At 50.6% G+C, this 22,761-nt stretch overlaps 1 protein-coding gene across 1 annotated transcript in view; it reads right to left on the bottom strand.

Annotated features, from left to right (window-relative positions):
- Nucleotides 1-16,238, bottom strand: part of CUX2 (cut like homeobox 2) — a gene marked incomplete at both ends in the record, with an annotated part of 173,527 nt that extends 157,289 nt beyond the window's left edge. Inside the window, one exon of the mRNA XM_080941256.1 lies at nucleotides 16,128-16,238. Coding sequence (XP_080797382.1) covers nucleotides 16,128-16,238 — 111 coding nt within the window. The remainder of the gene's footprint in view (nucleotides 1-16,127) is intronic.
- Between the last annotated feature and the right edge of the window lie 6,523 nt (nucleotides 16,239-22,761).

The raw sequence follows: 22,761 nt of genomic DNA, 5'->3' as shown, positions 1-22,761 counted from the left end.
ATTCAGAGCATGGGGAGGGGAGTTAAGAGGACAGTAGAGGGGGGGGAGGGAGAGGGAGGGAGAGGGAGAGAGAGAGAGAGAGAGAGAGAGAGAGAGAGAGAAGGAGGAGGAGGAGGAGGAGGAAGAGGAGAAGGAGGAGGAGGAGGAAGAGGAGGAAGAGGAGAAGGAGGAGGAGGAGGAGGAAGAGGAGGAAGAGGAGGAAGAGGGGGAAGAAAGGAATAGAGGAATAGAGGCCAGCCATGAGTGAACATGTGCGGGGGGGGGGGGGGGGAATAGGGAGACAGCAGGGGCAGGAAGGCAAGAGCAAGAGAGCAAAAGGAGCAAGAGAGTGAGGGACAAGCAGCCCCTCTTATAGTGTCAGGCCTACCTGGCTGTTGCCAGGTAACAGGGGTGGAGCTTTGACAGGATGCTAACAATCCCTGTCACACCCATTCCCCTCACACACACCCCTGTCACACCTGATCCCCTCACACAGTCCCTGTCATACTTCCATTGGGCCATCTCTTATCACACTCACTTGCCTCACAGGCTCTCCTGTCACGCTCTCTACTTGGCCACTTCCTGTTACTTCCAGTCATGCCACACAACCTGTATAACCTACTGTCTCCCTCGGCCACTTCCTGCCACACCTGGACCTGAATTCTATGAATCAACACCACCCTTCCTACAGAAAACATCCTTTCCAAGATGCCGGCCACCACGGCTCTCCCCGAACCCTCAGGCTCCACAGTGGGAGGGGTGGACTCTAGACATTTCCTTTCGGCCGGACTATTGTTTGTGGCAAACCTGAAGAAGTGACAAGCATTGTCCAAGCCTAGATAATGACAGTCAACTTTCCACCTGGTTCTCTGGAAACCTGACCAGTGCGTGCCTGCATGTGTGCGTGCGTGCGTAGTGAGAAGAAACCACAGGGCGGGCTACATGGTCGTAGTGCTCCAGCCGGCCACACATCCTGTCACTTTTAACTGAAGCTTACCAGCTAACACCAGCTGTCATGGACTGGTGATGGCCACTTCAACTGGGTTTTACCCTCGTTCCTGACTGACAGACCCTGAGCACCTATGGTCATTCTTGGCCATCTTCTTACACAGCAATGCAATGGCTGACTGACACAGCTACAAAGATGCCGGATCGGCTTCACCCCACTCTCCCTTGCATCACCGACCACCTCGAAAAGCACTATTCCCAAAGAGAGCATCATTATCTGCCACCACTGTGTCACGGAAGCGTAAGACCCACGAGAAAGCCTTGAGAACAGTGGGCAGAAGACAAAGCCCCCTGACTGGGCTGCCTGAGGCGGAGCCTCCGGTCTCACACTGAGGTCCCCCAGAGAGGGAGTGGGCTCAGCTAAGGCTACTTCCCTGCAGGACTCAGGCTGGTCTGTCCACCCAGGGCACCCCCTAAACAGGATGTGAGGGGGCATCTGGGACAGGGGGAAAGGGGGCTGCCTCCCTTGGGGCTGGTAATGGCAGCTGAGCCCCTGTTCTTCCTGGTACTCTGGGGCCCCACATTTCAGAAGCCTCCGCAGAGCCCTGTACAGCTCCCGCTCCCGCTCCAAAGGATTCTTTTCCAGAGCTCAGTTCTCTAAGTAGGCCACAAGCCGTGGGACCAACTGCCTCGCTCATGGAGGCTGTGGACTTCCTCTGAGGGCCAGTCCAGCTTGGAGAGACTCCAGACTGCTGGCCTGAGGGATCAGGTCAGTGACCTCAGCTGGCAATGGGACAGGAAAAGGACATGGATATCCCCTGACTCCTGCTCCAGGGGCCCAATCATCCTAACTAGGAGACTCAGGTGGTACCCACTTGCGGAGACTCTTGCCCTGGCTCCCCCTCCCACTAGGCCCCTGCTTCCAGTGGGCACACGCTCGCATAGAGCCACCCAAACTGGCTTTAGCAGAGGAAAGAGGCAGCTGGACAAACAGTAGCTAGTGCCCAGTTACTGCAAAATTAGGAAAACAAACCTATGTGTGAAGACTCTGCGCTCAGACTGCCAGTCTCTGCTCTGTGGCCCAAGGCAGGTCATTTGACCTTTCTAAGCCCAGCCCCGCCTCTTCTGAAAACGGGGGAGATTAACAATGTCTACATCATTGAGCTGCTACGGGAATAAGATCATTTGAGTGGGAGCATTTAAGAAGCACTGAGTGTTTAACTGCTCATTAAATGTGAATAAACAAAGTAAAAGCTAATACATGGGAGCTGGCAAGATGGTTTAGGGGGTAAAGGTGCTTGCTGCCAAGCTTCATGACCTGAGTTCAATTCCCAGGACACACATGGTAGAACCCCTTGCAAGTTGTCCTCTGACCTTTCTATGTCCGTGTGCGAGCGCTCATGCATACACACAAATGGAATTTAAATAAATAAATAAATATATATATATATATATATATATATATATATATATTTATGCACGTTTTCCAAAACCAATTTATTTTTTCTGCATCACTGTGATCAACATCACTAAGCTACCGAAGGGCAAGAGGTTTGTTTCAGCTTGTGATTTCAGAGAGTTCCACTGGGTCCACATGCCTGCAGAACATCCCAGCCAGGAGAGCATGTGGCAGAAGAGCTTCACTGCACTGTGGACAGGAAGTGAACAGGGACAAGACACCTACAGGGCAGGTCCCTGGTAAACCATTTTCAAAAACACTATAGGGAAAGAAGGGGTTAACAAGGGGTAGAGTGGGAGAAAGAAAAAAAAAACATATCACAGTGCAGGGGTGTGTCAATATGCCAGGAATATGAGTGAAGGGGATCTGCCAGAGGCCTCAAGCTAAAGAGCGGAAAGAACAGGAATGTGGCTCAGGATCAGGCAAAGGAGAGAGGCCAGGGACTGGGGTATGGCTCAGTGTTAGAGAACTTACCTAGCACGGGGCACGAAGGAATCAAACAGCAGTAAACCTGAGCCAGTGTTTGATGAACTAAAATGAATATGGCAAACTACTAAGAAAACCAAACAATTCTAAAAAATCATTAAACTAAAATGCTACATTAGAAAATTCTCAAGAAAACAGTAAAAGAGCAAAGCAGACACCAGACGCAAAGAAAGCAAAAAGAAAAAAAAATGGCAAACACAGGCTCTGCTGCATCTGCAACACACTAAGTATGAGTGGGTTAAACAACCTAATCAAAAGGCAAAGGATTTCAGACCAGATTAAAAACTGCACATGATCCACAGTAGACATTTTAGAGTCAAAGATACAAATAAAGCAGAAGTAGAAAGTTCCACAAAGAAGTATTAAGTAGGAGCTGCAGAGATGGCTCGACAGTTAAAAAATACATACTGTTCTTGCAGAGGACCCAAGATCAATTCCAGTACCCATATAACAGCTCATAATTGCTTATAAATCTCTCTGGGGGGCAGGCATCCAGCACCCACTTCTGGTCTCCAAGGTGAATTATACACGTGTGCACACACATAATATTTAAAAGAGGTTTCAAATAGGAAGCAGAATAAACTTTTTTAAAAAACCTTTTACTATTACTAGAGAATGAAAGATGTGCTAATGAGAGAAACGACTATCCACTCGGAAAGCATCATCCTTATAAACTTACAGGCTCCTAATCAAAGAACATCAAAACAAACAAAGCAACAATGAGAAACAGACAACCAAACAGCAGTGGCTGGAGATGATGTCGATGCAGGAGATACAAGTTTAACAACACTACAAATCCTGAGGGCAGAAAGTGGTGAGTGGAGGTTGAACAGTCACTCACTCAGGAGGAGCTGGCCTCAAAAGCTGGGAGGGGCTTTGGAGCTGGTTCTTACAGGATCTAGAAGCTAACCATTGTGTGAGCATGGTAGGGAAGCCAAAGGCAGTCCAGAAAACAAACTGGGCAAGCAAAGTCCAGGGGAAATGACAAGAACTCAGGCCAGTTGCCAATGGTGAAGAAGGGAGAATGGGAGGCACGGCTCATGGGAAATGAAACCCTGGACTCATGATTGACAGGAGGAGACAGGGCAGAGACAAGGAGCTGATAGTTTCTGTCTCGTGGATCTGGGAGGTCCGCCAGTGGAGGCCCAGGGGAGAAAGAACTCAATTCTGGTCATCTAGACCCAGAGACATCTTTACCACACATGGTCAGAAAGTCTCCATACAGGCGGGAGAGATGGCTCAGTAGTTAAGAGTGCTAGCTGTTCTTGCAGGGGACCTGAGTTTAGCATGCACAGAAAGTTTTACCTGACATTTTATAAGGTTGCAGCTCATGACCCCAAGAATCCAGTTCCAGAGGAACTGACACCCTCTTCTGGTCTCCACGGGCACCAGGAAAATACAGAGCGCATATACATACATGCAGATAAAACATACAGACAAAATTAAAGACGTAAATGTAAAAAAAAAAAAAAAAAAAAAAGTTAAGGTGTTAATAGATTTTGAAAACTATGTAAAGAAAGCTGCCAACGTTGGGAAGTTTGGGAGACAGAGGTAGAGAACAGAGAATCTACCCGGTGGAGGGGTGGGTGTGACAAGTCACCCAGGGGACAAAGGAAGAAGACACTGAGAGGGATCCACAACCTAGAGGCCACCAGAGAGCAAGGGACCTGAAATATAAACAGGAAATGACATAGAGAATGGGAGAGGAAGAGAGGGGCATGGGGACCTTGAGGACATATGAGGGTTGGGGAGAACCTTGTGAGGAGGTGGAGCCAGAGTAGCTGGGTGAAAAAGACAGGGGAATAAACAGTATGAACAGAACATTCCAGAATGTGGCTAAGCAGAAGGGGCAGCCACTTCTTACCACACACACACACACACACACACAAATCCACCCTGTCTTCTTGTTTCCTCACTGTAACCAAACACACGATGGCAGCTAGAAGGAGGAAGGACTACTCGATGACAGATCACAGTCCACAATGTCAGGGAAGGCTCTGTGGCATGCAGCCTCAGGGTTACAGGGAACCTGACCTCCTCATATCCCAGGGGAAAGAGGCAGGGTAGACAGACACGGAAGCCAGACTCCTAACCCGCAAGGCCCACACCCCTCAGTGACCCGCCTCTCCCAAAGGGCTGAGGCTCACAAAGGTTCCCGAGCAGTAGAGCCACCAGCTGAGGGCCAAGCACTCACATACATGAGCCTCAGTGGACCATTCATTCACATTCCAACCCTCGGAGCCGCAGCCTGGTGTAGTCCATCCACCCCAGGGCAGGCTAAGAGTTCTCCTCTGCCTGCACTTTGCCCAGTCAAGTTCTTCTCAAGGCTTGAGCCTCAAATACAGAGAGCTACCTCCATCGCCACCCTGAGTGGACAGACGCCACATCTGAGTGTAACACACCCCTCTCCTCTGTTTCCACTCCTGAACATACGCCTGCGTCCCACAGCCCCCACCTGGCCCTAGTGCCTGCTCACAGTGCCTAGTTCAGACAGTTTGCCAGTTGCTGTACAAATGACAGATTCTGAGCCAATGCCCCAGCCAGACGGTCTGGAATAGAGTCCTGGATGCCCTTGGACATGTGGACCACTCTGAACCTCAGGGTCTTCATCTATGGTCTAGGGTGACTGCACTGTCAGCCCCAAAAGACTGCGACGTTCAAATGAGACAGCGGATGGAGTGAACCAGATCCTGGGAGGAAAGTGATAACGGTGAATTCACGGGTGTCGAGTTCACCGGCGGGTGCTGCAGCTACAAACTCCGCTTAGGAAGGATGGGGGATGGAGCCAGCCGTGAAAAGAAAATCTGAAAAAAACTTTTTTAATACAGCCTACAAGTCTGTCTCCTTCCTTCTTTATCAACGACACGATTTATTGAGCGGGGGGGAGGCCATATTGACTAAATAAATCTTGATAACGACCACAGCAGGAATCGATAGCTGCTTATTATCAGACCGGCCTGGAATTTCATCTTGTGGAACACAGGCCACCGAACTGGGGTGCCAGGCAGCCCCACACTGACGGGATGGAGGCAGGGGTGGGATGGACAGTGGGTAGTGCTCACTGTTCATCCAGACACGGGAATGTTCTAGAACAGTGTGCTCAAATCTTCCTCACACAGTGACCATTTAATAAGATTCATGTTGTGGTGACAACCCCCAAGATTATTTTCACTGCTACTTTGTAACTGTAATTTTGCTACTGTTACAAGTCGCAATGCAAACAGCTGTGTTTTTCCATGGTCTTAGGCCACCCCTGTGGAAGGGTCATGACCCACAGGTTGAGAACCACTGCCCTAGAGTCACCTACTAAGCTCCAACTGCCTGCATTGCTCTGCGGGTCAGGAGCACTTCTTAGAGTTGATGATGGCAGGGGATGTGAAGAGGGCTGAGGCTCAGCTGGGAGAGCACTTGCCTGTACACACAAGGCCCTGGGTCTGCGGCCCACCACCTCCAGACAAACCAGGGATGGTAGCCACATCCTCCCACATTGGGGAGGAAGAGGCAGGAAGATCGGGAGTTCAAGGTCATCCTTGAACACAGCCTGGGTTGTATGAGACCCTATTTTTAAAAGAAGGAAGAGAAAGAAGGGGGAGGGAGGGAGGGGGGAAGGAGAAAGGGAGGGAGGGAGGGAGGGAAGAAGGGAAGAAAGGAGGGAGGCAGGGAGGAAGGGAAGGAAGGAGGGAGGCAGGGAGGGAAGGAGGAAGGGAAGAAGGGAAGGGTGGCAACTGCAAGTGGGCCTGAACAGGGATGGGTGGCTGGGCTCAGCCCTGGCACCTCTGGCCATGGTGAATCAAAGGCTCACAGAGTCTGCAATCTTGACAACACACCTGTGGGAACTAAGGCCCAGAGCTCCGAATTCACAGAGCAATGGGAGCCAAGGGCTTGAACAGAGACACCAGAGTCACCAAGCTACATGGGGACCCCAAGGGTGAACTCTGACCTCCCAAACCTAGGAAGCTTTATCTATCTCCTGTCTGCTGGCTCTCAGCGGAACTTAGTGCCTCCTCGAATCTGACGTCAGAGCAGCTGCCTCCACAGAGAGGCCCAAAAGTGAGAGAGACAAGAGCAAGATATGCCAAAGCTGGTGGGGTTGCCGAGGAATGAGCTGGCTCCAGGCTGTGGCCAAGGACCTCTGTGCTTCACCTCACATTCCAGGAGGAGGAGGCTGAATCTAATACCCATCCTACAGATCAGGAAACTGAGGCAGAGAGGTTGTCTCACACCTCCCTGCCCAGGTTCAAGGGCAGCTCATATCAGATCCACCTCAGACTGGACTCAGTCTTTAGATGGGGGGTTCCTGTCTCCATACCCTCAGAAACTCACTGATACCCCTGAGTTGACAAGCATGGTATCAGTGGGAAACGCTCCCTGGCTATGTCTGCTCCCCACGGCAGCTGTCCCTAAGTGTTCTGAGCTCTGACTGAGGCTGGCAAACCATCACCGGTGGCCCACAGTCACTAGAAATTAACTCATAGACACATTAATTAGAAGGGGGCCACCGCCTAGGCTCGAATTGGGGTCATCAGTTTCTAAAGCAAGATTGGCAGAGCTAAAGATAAACCAGGCTCACCGGTGGCCTGAGGCCGAATGGTTTCCATTAGCTCAAGTGCTCCAACATGACTCCCTGCGGGGAGGAGCAGAGAAGGAAGAATGAATGAATGAATGAATGAATGAACGAACAAATGAACGAACGAACAATCAAAATCAAATAAGAGCGAGCAGAGAAGAAGTATTTCAGAAAAGATAATGAGAACCTCTCTAAATGGGGGCTGAAATAAAAAAAAAAAAAAAAAAAGCAGGGGTCAGTGAGCCAAAGGAGGGAGCTATGGAAGGGACAGGACAGACAGTAAGTGCAAAGGGCCTGGGGTTGAAATAGGCTGGTGCCCCTAAAAAGCAGTGAAGATGCCAGATACGGGCAGGAGGCAAGATGTATAGGTTCTGTGTCGATTTAAAGGGGGGGGGCTTGTGGACATAGTAAGTCTAGGGCACACGGACAGCTCCCTCAAGATTCAATGGACACCTTACAGGATGTTCTGAGGGAGTGGGAGCAGGTGACCTCACTTTCTTGTCTGCTACTTCCAAGAAGCACATATGCAATACCAGGGCAGGCAGTTAGGTTCAGTCACCTACAAGACATTGCCTTGCAGCCCTGACCAGGGAGCTACCAACATACCCACCTGCCTCGAGAGAGAAAGCAGTCGTCCAAGGACTCAAGCTTGTGAGTGCAGAGCTGGGATTTGAACCCTGGACAGCGCCAGGCACAGTCACGGGAGTAAAAGGGGGAGGTGGGGGAAGTGAAGTAACTAGTTAAACAATAAAGTTGTCAAGGCTTTGCCGGTGTTGAGCAGTTGACAAAAAAGTTGTCCTCTTGTTCTGTGTTATTGACATTATTTATGTGTGCATGCGTGTGTGTGTGCTTGTGCGTGTGGAGGAGTGTGTGTGTGTGTGTGTGTGTGTGTGTGTGTAGGAGTGTGTGTTCTCTCTGCCCACTGGGGCCTTTGTACACCCTGTTCCCACTTTATCGGGGGGTCACTGCCCTTGGCCTTTGGATCCCCACTTCAAGAGTCATTGTTTCCAGAAAGTCAGGTGCAGATGACTCCTCGGTCACAGTCCCAATGTCTGGTGACCAGAGCAGGGCCCAGATGTGTGTGTCCACCTTCTTGCCTGCAGCCTTACGGCTCCCTGGCATCGGGCCTTCCTGCTAACATTGACAGAATGGCTGTGTATCCTCTACCACATAGTTTACAAGTTATCTTAATTATGTTGTGATTCTATTGTTTATATAATTACTAATTATCATTATTAGTGTCCCCATGAGTGGTAAGCTCATGTCTACAGAGTAAAACAATAGCAGTTATAAATTTCAGCTTTCTTTAGGGCTTCCGTGTGCTGGGCTCCCAGCTCTTGGGTATATTACCTCAGTCTGAGAGATCCCACTGTATATGAGGCGCCATGGTTCAGACTCAACCTAGGCCACAGACAGAGTAAAGAGCAGACAGAGAACTCGAGCCCAATACATCCCACCAATCCCTTAGGTGCTCATGAGGGACAATGGGTACTGAACAGCAAACTTCTAGGTGGCCGTCCTTTCAGGGATATCTGCCTTCCCAAGGAGACCCAGGTGATCTCTGCGGTCTCCCCAGCGACAGCACCCACATCCAAGCAGCCGGCTGGACTGGCCAGATCAGCACAGCGGCTCCAAGGGAGCCCTTGGTCCTGTTCAGTTTGACTGACGGTGGCGGCTCACACAGTCTTAAGCACCGCTGGGCTCCAAGCACCCTGGGCAGACAACCAACTCAGACCAGAGCGCCTGGGGATTGATTTTTTTTTTTTTTACCCTGTCTTTCTTTTTAATGACGGAACGTATATCCGGGAACTGCAGTTTGGTTTGTCTAGAGGATGGCAGAGATGAGGTGGGGGTGGGAAGGGGTCTGAGCAGGCAGCCTTGGGACCACTTGACTCTGTACCACAACTGTCTCTCTCCACAGGACCCTTAGGAGCCACAGCGCGCCTAGAAGAGATTTTTCTGATGCAAGGTAAGGTAGCTAAGCAACCCGAATAAACTGGACAGCCAGTGACCTTGACTCTCCCCAGCTGTCCTGACCCTCCACCGATCCCCAATCCTTTGACCTTTTGTGCTGGCTGTTCCTTCAGCTTGGAACACCCTTCCTTCCCATGTCCCATCCCTTTCTAGTGGTTCCTGCCCAATGACTCAAAACCCTTCGTCTACAGAGAGTAGAAGACTCATTTCTGAGTTTAAAAAAAAAAAAATCTCCCATGTTCTAAATGCCAACAGCTTTCACGAGAAAGAGCTCACATCCTGACTCTTACAGACAGACGGACGGACGGACAGACAGTCCTGTCTGTGGATCAGGCAGGGCTTGAAGCTACAACCTTGGTCACCTCTGCAGGCGGTCTGCATGGTAGGAAAAACATACATGCTGCAGCACCCAAAAAGCCTGCCAGGACAGCAGGTTCTGCCTGTCGCTCCCACACCCTCTAAAAATACCTAAGAAAGAACAAGGCACTTACAAAGCGTGGTCACACGCCCCACGCTCTGCGGAACACCGCCGTACTCCCTGTAGTAGGGTAATACTAACAGTCCCACTGAAAGAGACAGAAAGGCACAGAGAGGCTAAGTCACTGCCCAAGGTCACACAGCTGACAAGTGAGAAGGGGGCAAGATTCGAAGCCAAGTTGGGAACCTGTCACCATCCCGGATAGCCAGGCTTCCAAGTTAAAGGAGAAGAGGTGCATTCAGGCAGAGATCTCACAGCCAGAAGACCAGGGGTAACCACAGCACCCAGGCTACCTCATGGCTAACACTATGCTTGAATGAATAAAGTTTTATTCACCTGTGACAAGTGGCTACCACACACCTTTGTTCGTATTGGCTACGTTAAGGCATGCCCATTCACTTTTCATTGGCCAAGGCTCCAGAAAGGTACACCAGGGACCCCAAAGAATGTGATTCTCCTGAGCCTTTTGTGAAAGGCAGTGGTCCCATTTCTACTTAGCCACCATAGCCAGAAAGTTCTGAGGTCAACCACTGGGGAAATACAAGATACCAAGAAACCTTGCATATACTTTTGCATGTAAAACACACATGGGAAGTGGGGGGGGGGGGTTGCAAGCCTTTAGTCCCAGCAGTCAGGAGGCAGAGGCAGGTGGATCTCTGAGTTCAAAGCCAACCTGGTCTACAGAGCAAGTCCCAGGCCAGCCAGGAACACACACACACACACACACACACAAGACTCGCTGTGTCTGCTAACAATAAGAACTATGACATCCTGCCTCAAAAATTAGATGACTAGCAACTTACAAAGACATCTGATATCAACCACCAGCCTCCACACACACCCACAAGTACCTGTGCACACACTAGTGCATACACAAAAGGCAAAAATAACATAAAACAGGGTGGGGCTGGAGAGATGGCTCCACACTTAAGAGCACTGACTGCTCTTCCAGAGGTCCTGAGTTCAATTCCCAGCAACCACATGGTGGCTCACAACCATCTGTAATGGGATCGGATGTCCTCTTCTGTTGTGTCTGAAGACAGTGATAGTGTATTCAAATACATAAAATAAATAAATCTTAAAAATAAATAAAATAAAACAGGGAATTGTGAGACTTGTTTGTCTGTTTCGGGGGGAGGGGGTGGGGAAGCCATGGTGACTATTGAGACAAGGGTCAGCAAAGGCATGGAAGGTCAGGAAGACAATCCAGGCAAGGGAAGTGTGTGTGCAAAGGCCTTGGGGTAGGAGTGGGTTCTGTGTGCTGGAGGACAGAGCAGAGTGAAGGGGGCAGAGGGGGTGGGGGAGGATGGTATTCACCGGAACAAAGGCATCATTCAAAGCTTAATGTATGCAACATAAAATTCACGATTTATGAAACACTGCCAGAGAGTCACAGAGGCTCTGCATACAGTGAACCCCAACATGAGAATTCCTTATCCCAGAACATAACTGCCCCCACCATCACTGGTCTGGCCGGTCAGAGTGAGCCCATGCCCTCCCCTATCTCTACCTTCGCCTCTCCACACCAAAGCTCAGTCATCTGGGAGATCTGGGGTACTAGCTGACCTCTACCCAAAAGACACAGGTTCCAAGGCCAGGACCAAAAGAAGACTAATAGAGGTTTGCCTGTGGTTCCAGCACTTGGGAAGCTAAGACAAGAGCCAGAATTTGAGGTAAGCCAGGGACAGTCAGCTCTGTCTCAAAAAAAACAAAAAGGTAGAAAAGGTAGGTTGGCAAGCCACCTCACTGCCTCATGCCCCACCTGACCTGCCAGGCCCCATCTCAGCACCAGGTGCTCAGGAGCCAGCTGGCACTTGATATCCCCCTGTAGAAAAAGGCATACAAACCCACAGTTTCTGGGCAGCCCCCAACTGCCACCAACCAGGCCCAAATTTAGACCAACTAAGGTGCTCACATGTAAGACACCATCTGCCGGGAGAAAGGTTACCTCGCAGAATGTCAAGTTTGAAGACAGAATCCTCTTTTAATGGGCAAGTTGAAAGAGAAAGGAGAAAGGAGGGTGGGAATTGCAGGAGCCGATTATTTTATTTGTGCGTGTGCAGGTACCCCAACCTGTATCCACAAGACCAGCTTTGTTGTGCTGGCCACCCAGACACCAAAGTGCTCAGCCGGCTCTTCACTGGGTCTTTACCTCCTAAAACGAAATCCCAAGATATCACACACACACACACACACACACACGCTTATATACACAAACACATACACAAGCTGAGGGGTGGAGGGCAGACTAATTCTGCTCATGCCCAACACTCAGGGACCCACCCATCTTTGAGAAACAATTTCTGACCAGGTAAGAAACCAGGATGGGAGAGGGGGTATACCCAGAAACGATGGCTGGGCTCCTTAAATACATGTTCGACATCTGCTGGTCTTTCTGATGGAAAGGCTCCTGTCGTAAGGGATCAAAAGCCAGTGAGGGACGGTAACCAGTCGGCTGGAGTTACTGAACATCCTGGGTTTGGGCTTAACCTTGAGATGTTTCTGGAAGGTTCCTTTAACCCCATATACTTCCTCCACCTTCCCCTTCCTCTAGTCACCCTCCCAACCCCCTGCCCCACGCTGGCCTGTTGTGGCACACCAAACCCTTTCTGCTGCCTCCCCAGCAATTCTAGGCTGTCAAAGTTTCCAAAGTTAGGAATCACCAACAAGGCTGATCGCTTTGTCACTGACAGAAAGGGGATTTTGACACATTGTTAAATGATAGCACAGTTAGGTGAGCCAAGCTGTCAAGGGCTCTAATGGATGTCTAAGCACTCTGCAGCTGATATGTAAAATTTACCTGCTTCAGAACACCACAAGGTTACAATATTTTAATTATATCCACACTCTTTTCTGAACTTTGAGCACGGAACAGTCTTCCTCAAAGCAACACCTGGCTTCCAGCCATTCCAGAAGTTTCTGTAAGACACCTTTACAAGTCCACCCTCACTGGCCATCCTGAGGATCAGGCCAATTCCTCATCGTGGAATGGGCAATTTTCTACCCAAGTCTCGTGTGAGGAGCCAGAAGCCCATACCTCTTCCCTCCCCCACAAGCACAGCTGGGCAGGAGAACCCCATTCCCTCATTCAAACTGGGTACCCCCAAAAGCTTAGCTTAAACAACTCTCTTTAGAGGGGGAAAGGAAAGATGGTGTGGGGGCCAGGACTCAGAACATCTTTTTAAAAGAGGGAGTAGGGGTAAAGGAGAGCAGAAATGATAAACCACGAACCCATGAAACCAGTTACAACGCTAACGCACAGAAGAGCCATAAAGTACGCCTGCATTAGTGATGTTCACCGTAAAACCATCCTATAACCAAATGAAATATACCGGCATTAACTCAGGACGGGGTTTTATTTCTTCTCATCCCTGAGCTGTTACAAGCAGGGCACGGTGGGGGCGGGGAGGAGGTGCTTGAGGAGTCCCAGGGCGGGGTACCCAGGTCCCATGACCTTTGGAGTCATTCCTTGAGCCCCCAATCCCGGGTTTGTCGACTGACTTCTATCCAATCAAATAATATACTTCCAGTACTCAAAGTATGTGCAAAGGGGAAAAAAACCCACTAACTGGACAGCTTCTATGATATATACTTCCAGAGAACTGAGAGCCCAGCTGGTACAAGGTCACCTTTCTTGTCCCAAATGGGGTAGTGTCAGCAGTGTGGTCCAGCGTGAGGACATGGGGCCATTTTTGTTTTGTTTTGTTTCCTTGTTTGTTCATTTGTTTGTTTTACTGGCTGGGTCACTTTAAGACTCAGAAATCAAGCTGCAAGAAACCATCCAACCTGAACAACCAAAGATACAAGTCGCACAACCCTCCCAGGCCCTGGGTGGGGGAGTCCCCCAGCTCTGGGCCTGCAGGGACCCACAGTTCCTACCTGTATGTCACAGTAGGTAGAAGTTTCCTCTACGGAGTAGGAGCCATGAGGACACAAGCAAGCCTGGAGGAAGATGTACCAGAAAGGGTCCCCGGCCAAGGGCTGAGAGATGGATGTCCGGAAGACCCTGGGCTTTGCACACTGTTCGAGGAAACATCAGAGAGTCTGAGGCGGGGGCAGAGAGTGGGCAGCTGCACCAGCCGTGGCCTGGCAGGATGTAGGAAGCAGCTTCCACAGTCTAAAACTATGCAGCCTTTCAAACTCCCTGGGGGACATCCCCTCCTCTATATCGATTCAGATGAGCCCCCCTCCCTGGGAGCCTGTTTGTGCCAGACACACAGCCATTGTCTTAATGAGTTCACACACACACACACACACACACACACACACACACACACACCCGTGTATACTCCCTGTTGGAGGAGAGGTCTTAGGACGTCCCTGTCACCTGGACAGGCCTATCCACCACCCCAACCTCCTTGTCCATCTCAGTGTGCTCTGAGACCCTAACAAAAGGCTTGCATACCATGGGGAGTCAGCTGGAACCGAGACGGGGTGACCTTCCACCAGCTCCACAAAAGCCTCCCCACCAACACTGGGGACAGGGAGCATCAAGAACCACCACAATCGGCTCTGAAACCAACACGGGGGTGGGGTGGGAGGTAGGGGTGCCGCACCCAGGCCAGCCTCTTTCCCTGCGGCCCAGGCTCTTGGATGGAAAGCGAGTTATCTAATGAGATGGTGTTAACTGGCATTCCGGTCGACTCTGGGCAAATACCCGCGGCAGTAAACCTCACCAGTTCTCTCCAGTAGAATAACAATAGCGCCCGCCCGAGTAAGAGCTTCCGCCAGCCCAGCTGCTTGCTCCCCTCTGGTCGGCCGCGTTCTTGTCATTCCTTATGTTACAGAACATCAATCATAAATAAAGACGCTGTCCCCCAGCCTGCCCGGGTCTCATTTACAAACATTAGCAGGGAATACGATTACCATTGGCCTTCGTGCCAAGCCCAATGTGGCTACCCAACTCTCCCTCTCTCTCTGCCCCTAAGCACCCCCCCCCCGCCCTGTTCCCCACCTCCAAAGCCACTTTAGCATCCTTTAAACCGGCTAGCATAGCTTGCAGCCTTGCCCATCTTAGCCGGCCACCAAACTGTAACCTCAACTCGGGCGCTGACCAAGAATTGCACAGCTCTTGCGGTTATTAACTGCATGCCTGAGTGCCCCGATTTTCTCTCCGGCTGGATGGCTTTGAGGGAGGAGGGGAGCGAGGAGTGGGGACAGAGAAGGGGGGCCCCGGAGCCACTCATCAGGAGCAACTTAACGAGATCTGCGGACAGATTAAAAAGGGAAAGTGGGTCCCTCTATTATTTATTTATTTATTTTGCTCTCCATATGTGCTGTCACGAATTCTGAGAATGTCACTGGCCAGACAGAATGCTCTCAGAGCGCGGTTATCCACAAGGCTTCCCCGCCCCTGGCCGTCGCCGCACCTGCCGCGACTCTGCAGGGTGTGGAGAGCCTCTGCGGGCGTAATGAACCACCCGAGTGTTTCTCTAATTGGGGTACTGTGACACCGCCCCTCTCCCCCATCCCAGGGTCTCAGAAAGACAGCAGCAAACATCCCAACCTGGAGGCACCTGGAGCCCGCGCACCAGGAACACGGAAAAAGTGCCGGGGCTGCAAAGAGTCGCCCCGGAGAAGGAGAGGGGAGCGAGGGGGGCCAAGGGGAACCCTGGGCAGAGAGAGACTGGTGCAAGGGCAGGCGAGGTAGAACCGGCAACCCGGGGCACGGGTGCAAAAGTTCCCAGGGGCTGCAGCCCGCGCACCTGCTCCGCCCCGCGGCAGGTGCGCAAAGTTGCGCGCGCTCGGGCCTGGGGCTCTGGGCCGGGGGTTCTCGGATGGAGAAGGGGCGGGGAGGGAGGAGCACACAGAGAAGGGGACTATCAAGATAATGGGGAGCAAACAGGAGGAGGGGAAGCGAGGAAAGAAAAGCAAGACCGAAGAGGAGGTCGGGGGAGGGCAAGACAGAGGTGGGAAGGAGGGAGGCAGAAAGCAGGCGGAGGGCAAGGAAAGCAGGCGGAGGGGGTAGCAAACCCAGAGAGAGGGCGAAAACAAGACGCAGAGACTAACCCGCAGGGATCGGCCCGGGAGGAGCACCGAGCGTCCTGGCTGCAGCAGCCGGTGGAGGCGGCGGCGGCTGGATGGCTGCGCAGCCGCGTCCGGCTCCCCGCGTTGCCCGCGCGCTCTCCGTGCTCCCGGCGCTCCTCCCGCTCCCCGCGCTCCTCCCGCCTCGGCGGCTCCCGCATCCCAGAGGCCGCTCGAGGCGGCCGCGAACAAAGGCGGGCCGGTCCGCTCACCTGCAGCCGCCGCAAGTCTAGGCGCCGTCTTGCGCGCGGCCCCCTGGTCGCCCGTGCAGCCCTGGCCGGCCTCGGCCCCCGGGCCCCCCGCGGTCCCCCCTCGGCCGCCATCTTGGGGGCGGGCGCGCGGCCGGGGATGCGGCTGCCGCCAACACCCGGGCTGGACCCCGGGAGCGCGGCCCGGCTCTGCGCGCACGCACTTGACTTTGGCTTCTTGCAAACTTATCGACAGCGCCGCGCGCGCGGATCGATGCGCAGGGGGGCGGCGGGAGCGCGGAGGGGCCGCGGGCGCCGGGGACCGTACAGAACAAAGTGAGCGCTCCGCAGTGCGTGCGGCCGCTCTCCGCGTGGCCTCGCGCGAGGGGAGCACGGAGCACACGCGCGACCCTCCGGCCGAGGTCCTCCCGCGACCCCGCGCGCCGCACGCTCCCTGCGCTGAGGGTGACCGCCGCGAGGGGGCGCCCCGGAGCCGTGGGAAAGTCTCCGGGCGCCCAGCACTGTGCTGTACAGCACCGGGGGAAGTCCTGTTGGGGACCAAGGACTCTGTGTGTCTATGCTCTGAGTCTCTACAATAGGGCTTTGATCGTTATTATTTAGTGGGCGTAACGCAACCCTAAATTTACAACCCAAGGCCCTGGCGTGGAGTGAACATTACTGCAGAATACTCTAAGAGAAACCTTTGCAGAAGCCTTTCCCCAAAGGCTTCTTGGATCAGTTGAGGTTCTCCAGGTCCGGCTGTGGGCTCCGGGCCTCTAACAACACTATGGGAGGGACATGTTATCATTACCCTACCCAGCCCATTTGGGGACCCTCAGCCCTTTGAGCATAGTGTTCCTTTAACCCAGGGAGAGGAGGTCCTGGCCTTAACAGTTCCTCAGACCCTGGACCAAAAAGGGATCGTATTTCACATTTTCCTCCTCTTTTCTGTCTATGAGCCCTTCCAACTTGTTATCCTAAAGTAGGGACTCAGAAACCCATCGTGCCTAGCTGCACCAGCTCCCTAAAAAAAAAAAAAAAAAAAAACACTCCGGACGCTGGAGTCACCCTCCTTGCTTACCCACTCCCACCCCATGCACATCACCCCCACTTACTTCTCTTCCAAACGAAGAGGCATAGTCCCCCCTCTTCTCTGTCAAAAGACTAGCTTTTATGGACAGCCAACCAAAATTATATTCTCTTTTTATGGCTGAGCTTGGGCTTCTGGCATAACTCTTGGTCTGGGACAATAGATCAATACATTAGGTTATAAAAAAGATGAAGTTTGGAAGAGTTGTAAAGGAGAAAGAGACTTGTGATGGATATTTTTGATGATTTTTCCAATATTTGTGGCTCTGAGCACGTGCTTCGAGGCAATTAAAGTTTTTAACGTAATGTAAATAACCGTTGCTTAAATGCTTCAGGAGATGTGATCGCTCCGAGCCATCCGTCGAGCCGTTTAAAAAAAATGGCAGTGTGATTTAAAGTAGAGTACAGTATTTCTCTTACTGTCCTCATACATTTTTTTTCCCTGTGACGCCTAGGCAAATACATTAAACGCAGGAGTTGAAAAGACTCCTCAAACCAAAAGTAGAGCTTTTCCAGAGAGGAAACAAATCAGGCCGAGTTAGCAATTCCGAGTAGCCCATTTCCCTGCCAGATTAAATTGCATGTGACATGCGGTTTATTTCCTCTCTCCATAACTCTGCCTTCAAATTACAGCTCTCATTCTGCAGAATGAATTTAGGCAAATTTCATAACTAATGCGTTGTGATCTTTTTTTAAAAAACGGCTACATTTTCTTCTTGACTGTCCGTACAGCTTGCAGCTCCCATGTTTTTTGAGTCTGTTCTTTTAAAATAAAGAATTAGAAGAAGAATTAAAAAAAAAAAAAAACTAGCGATTGTGAGACCTTTTCAAAACTAGTTTAACAAACAGAGCTTCAAGTGAAAGAGTATTTTAACATATGTCTGACTTTGCCTCTGTGGGACACATGGCTGTGGTGTGACTCTTGGGATGCTGTACCCAGAAGGACTTATGCCTGTCTGGTATTCCTGCCCAAAGTGCAGAGTCTAAATTTAATTGTGTAGAAATATCACAGGATCTCAAATGGAGGGGCAGTGGGAGGGCAGGGGAAACTCTCCAAAATAAACGGGTTGCTCTCTCTAAATATATATATTTATATTTAAAGAGATAGATAGATGATAGATAGATAGATAGATAGATGATTGATAGATAGATAAAGAGATAGATAGATAATCAGTGTTACTTGAAATAGGAGGACAAAGCACAGATTCCAACATGTAGGAAGCCAATACAATTTGACAAAGGGACAACAGGGGACAGCCCAGGGTATTCTTTGTCTCCAAAGGCCAGCAACTGGGCTCAGCCACAAATTTGGACCAAAGTCAACAGATCAGCTAAAATAATGTATTAACAGTAGCTCTCTTATTTGGATCCTTGCCTTGGATCCTGAGTAACAAAGTAGCTTTTTTGTCTGTTTGTTTCTTAGAAAACACACAGAAGTGGCTGAAGGGGGGAGGGAGAAGCCATGTCTATGGCTAATTCAAATAAGGTGTAAATAAGACAAGACCTGTCTATTCCTCTCTCTTCGGAACCTGAGACCTGAGACCATACACACTGCTAACATTTAAGGCGTCCGTCTCTCAGTGCACTTTGTTTACATTTCTTCCAGATGGTTTCAGGGAAATCTGAAATTACGTCAAAATTAAAAAGTCAGAGCTAGAGACACAAGATCAAGAGCGCGTTTCGCTTCAGCCATTTGGCATCTCATAAAGAGCCTACCCACAACTTTTCTTCCTTCCTCATCGAGTCGGGCTGCACCTTTGACCAAGCAGGAAATTGCCACAGCAAACATGCTTACCCAGGAGCAGCGAGAAAATCCAATAATTCAGATTGTTTTAAGTCTGTGATATTTTTAAATGACTTAATACAGCCGAGCCTCTGAAGAATTCCGACCATTTTAATGGCGGCAACTTGCAGTCCCACTGAGGAGTGGGCCCGCTACATAAATACTGAATGATCGTGTCTTTCTGTCTCGGCTGAAACATATTAGCTTTGTTTAGCGGCTTATTGCTTTATTCACAAAATAAATTTCAGCCGTCTCTCTCGCAGCCACGTTCCGAGCACATCGCCAGCCCGAGCCTTATTAGATATGGGGGCTCCCGTTCCAACCACATCTATAGTCGTCTCCGACTCAGCAATAATGAATTAAGCAGTTACGCGTTTACCCCCTAAATGGAGTTAGCTCTGGGAAGTGGTGTTAATATGGGTGGTTCACGAAAGCCAGGAAATTCAGACTTTCACAGCAGAATTTCACAGTGTCCTTGGAACGAAGGCAGTGCAATTTTAAATTTTGTTTGTTTAAAAAAAAAAAGCTTTTCACATCTTTATTAATGGAGAGAAACTTAAGCAGGTCCCTGGTTAGTTCTGAACTCCCGGCCCCACCCGCTCCCCAGATCAATGTTAGAAAATTACAAGAACACAGACGCCCTTTCTGGGGCAGCCCATCCTCAAAGCAGAAGCAGCCAGGATCCTTAGAGAAATTCATAAACTGTTCGAGAATCCCCCCGGGAAGCCGCCGGCAGGTCCTCAGCCCCCACACATAATGAAATTCGAGAGATCTCGGCATCAAAGCTGAAACAAAAGGAAAATGCCCCTTTGAGAGGCCGGCGTCGCCCACCGCAGCTGCCAGGCAAGGAGCTAAGCAAGCCTTGGAATTAATCTGGAAGTGTGAACACCCTGGGAGAGCCAGGGAGCTAGGGACACAGCCTGGCAGCCGCCTGCATGGGGGAGGCTCAAGCCGCCTGCATGGAGGATGGTCAAGTCCACCTCCCAGCCTCTGCCTGGACAGGCTGCAAGGACCAAGCCAGCGAATCCTTCTGCCCCATGCTGGCAGCCACCAGCTTATAAATCGCCTAGTGCTCGCCAGCGTTTCTCAAATAAACCACAGATAAATGTCAGTCGCTCACGCAGCGCAGTGGCTAGACTGGGTGTTGAGTCTGGCCCCTGCCGCTTGAAGCTTAGAGACCTGGGCAACCCAGTTTACCTTTGTGGCTTCTTTTCCTCGTGGGTGTCAGTGCAATAATTATGACAAGAATGTGCGTTTAGCGCTGAGAATGCACAGAGGCCACTGGCTCTTGGCGTCCCAGGGGACAGGCGGGGATGGGTGTAGGGTCACACTGCAGGCGGGACGCCTAAGGTGCTGAGAAGTGGCAAGTTTCAGGTCACATAGGTGAAGGAGGCAGAGTGAGGACAGATTCCAAGCTTGTTCACAGTAATCTTAGAGTGATGGGAAGGAAGAACGGGCCACAAAGCCAGCATCTGGGCCTCAGCCAGGTGCCAATTCCCCATGACCCATCAGAACTACTGAGGAACCCCACTAGTGGGACAGGCTCTCTGGACCCAACTCCCATCCCAGACCAACGCTACTTAAATAAACGATAGCATTATCTGTGTGTTGAGTATTCCCTTTAAGTTCCCTTCCCCCATTCGCTCTGCACCTGCTGACCTCAGTGGACTACAACTCCCAGGCGCCCTTGCTATCTGACTAACATTTGGATTGACCAATGGAATGCCTTTTTGGAGATCAAAGGGTGGAAAGAGAGGAAGTTGGGGCTATTGGTTCCCAGTGTCTCTCTCTGTTTCCCTCAAGTTTGTACAGCTCTTGTCTAACTGCCCCCTCCCGTCCTCACTGGCTTCAAGACCTCTGCCTCTTAGGCCTCCCGTTCAGGTCTGGGGTTTGTGGCTTCCCCTCTTACAGGTACCCAAGACCTCAACATTTCCCTACCCACAACATGCCTTAGAAGCTAGGGGACAATTTCCAAGGCCCACAGGGGATCCCTGAAACTCTTTCTCATACACACCTACCTAGAAGGAAGTGTTATTTATTCATTAGATGCGACGAGTTTAGTCACAGCAGTCATAAAACAATGAGCCAATCAGTGTAATGGTCCACGGACATAAAAAGACACAATCTGGAATTTTCCATCCTTTTTTTTTTTTTTTTTCACAACTCTTTTGATCACCGGTAACAGACAGCAGAGTCCAAGTGGGTGGGTAACTGGTTTGCCCCGCACCCACCCAACGAAACATCCCGGCAGAGTGGACAAAAGAGGATTGTTCATCGTAGAAAAAAGCGAGGGTAATTTATTTGTGTGCCGAGGCCGTGTTTAGATGTCTATGAAATATTACTGATCAGCCAGACGTCTACCGGTCTGTGGACATTCCCAGAGGGGCGCCAAGGAAAAGACATCAAACAGCCACACAAAAAAAGAAGAAGAAGAAGAAAAAAAAGAATTTAGTGGCTTCTTAAATTCTACATAATCCTAGGTTTGTTTAATTGAATATGCTTTCGTGCACACATACAAGGATGTGTGTGTGTGTGTGTGTGTGTGTGTGTGGTGTGTGTTAGAGCACGTGGAGGGTAGAAGTCAACCTCAGACACCAACCACTATATTTTTTGAAAGATCTGTCACTGGGACAATGAAGTTGGTCAACTTGCCCAGGGCTTCCCACATGATAGACCAGTAAGGTGCTACTGAGCCACACTCTGAGCTCTTAACCACTTAAATATAGATTTTGGAAAAAAAAAAATCTTGCTACCAGTCTATTTATTTGGGGAGGGGTGGGCACAGGCCACAGCACACATGTGGAGGTCAGAAGACAGTTTGCAGGGCTGGAGAGATGGTTCAATGGTTATAGAGTACCAGTTTGCTTTTCCAGAGGACCTGGGTCCAATTCCCAGCACCCACACGGCAGCTCACACCTGTTACTTCAGTTCCAGGGGATCTGACACCCCCACACAGACATACATATAGGTAAAACCCTGATGAACTTAAAACAATATATATATTTTTAAAAGACAACTTACTGGACTGAGTCTTCCTTTTCCACCCTGTGGATGGAGCTCAGGTCACAAGCTCCGCAGTTAGGGCCTTTAGCAGCTGAGCTGTCTCACTGGCCTCATTAAGAACTTTTTTTTGTGAGCATAAATTAGTTTTGTCATCAGGAATCTCCATTTGGTTGGAATGGGAGGGCATTTCCTGGGGACCCTACCCAGTACCCAAGTCACAGTCTGCTGGCCCAAGCCTATAAGAGAGCCCAGCAGGAAGTTGCTGTGGTCACAGCCAGGGACTGTCTAAGGTGAAAGCCTTTCATCTTCTCCTCAACTGTGTCCATAAATTTAGGCCGTTCCCACTGAAACGGCAGCTCAGTCTACTCCTGAAACCTGCCATTTTGAATTACTATGAAGTCACAAGGGTTCAGAGCAGCTGGGACTGTATCTGAAGGCTGCCAGGGTGGAAGATCTTTGCCATCAGATAGCAAGACCGTCACCATATCAAGATGACAGAGAGGAGAGGAGGAAGGACAAGGACGGGATGAGAAGCCAGGAACAATTCGTTCACACAGAGATGACACACTCATCATAGATAGAAAAGGCCAGTCCCAGAAATCAGAAAGAAAAAGGACAGATTTGAACTGGGCAGGCTGGGTAGCTCCATAGCAGGGGAATGGGGGTTGGGGGAGTGGAACGAGATACACCCAACTCAATTAGACCTCTACCTCACACCACACAGGAGGACCTGCTTCAAGGATACCTGCATGCCACGGTCTGCTTTTATCCTTTAATTGATTC

This window comes from Micromys minutus, assembly GCF_963924665.1.
Source record: "Micromys minutus genome assembly, chromosome: 29".
Classification (NCBI taxonomy): Eukaryota; Metazoa; Chordata; class Mammalia; order Rodentia; family Muridae; genus Micromys; species Micromys minutus.
This window is presented reverse-complemented; position numbering and strand designations above follow the sequence as displayed.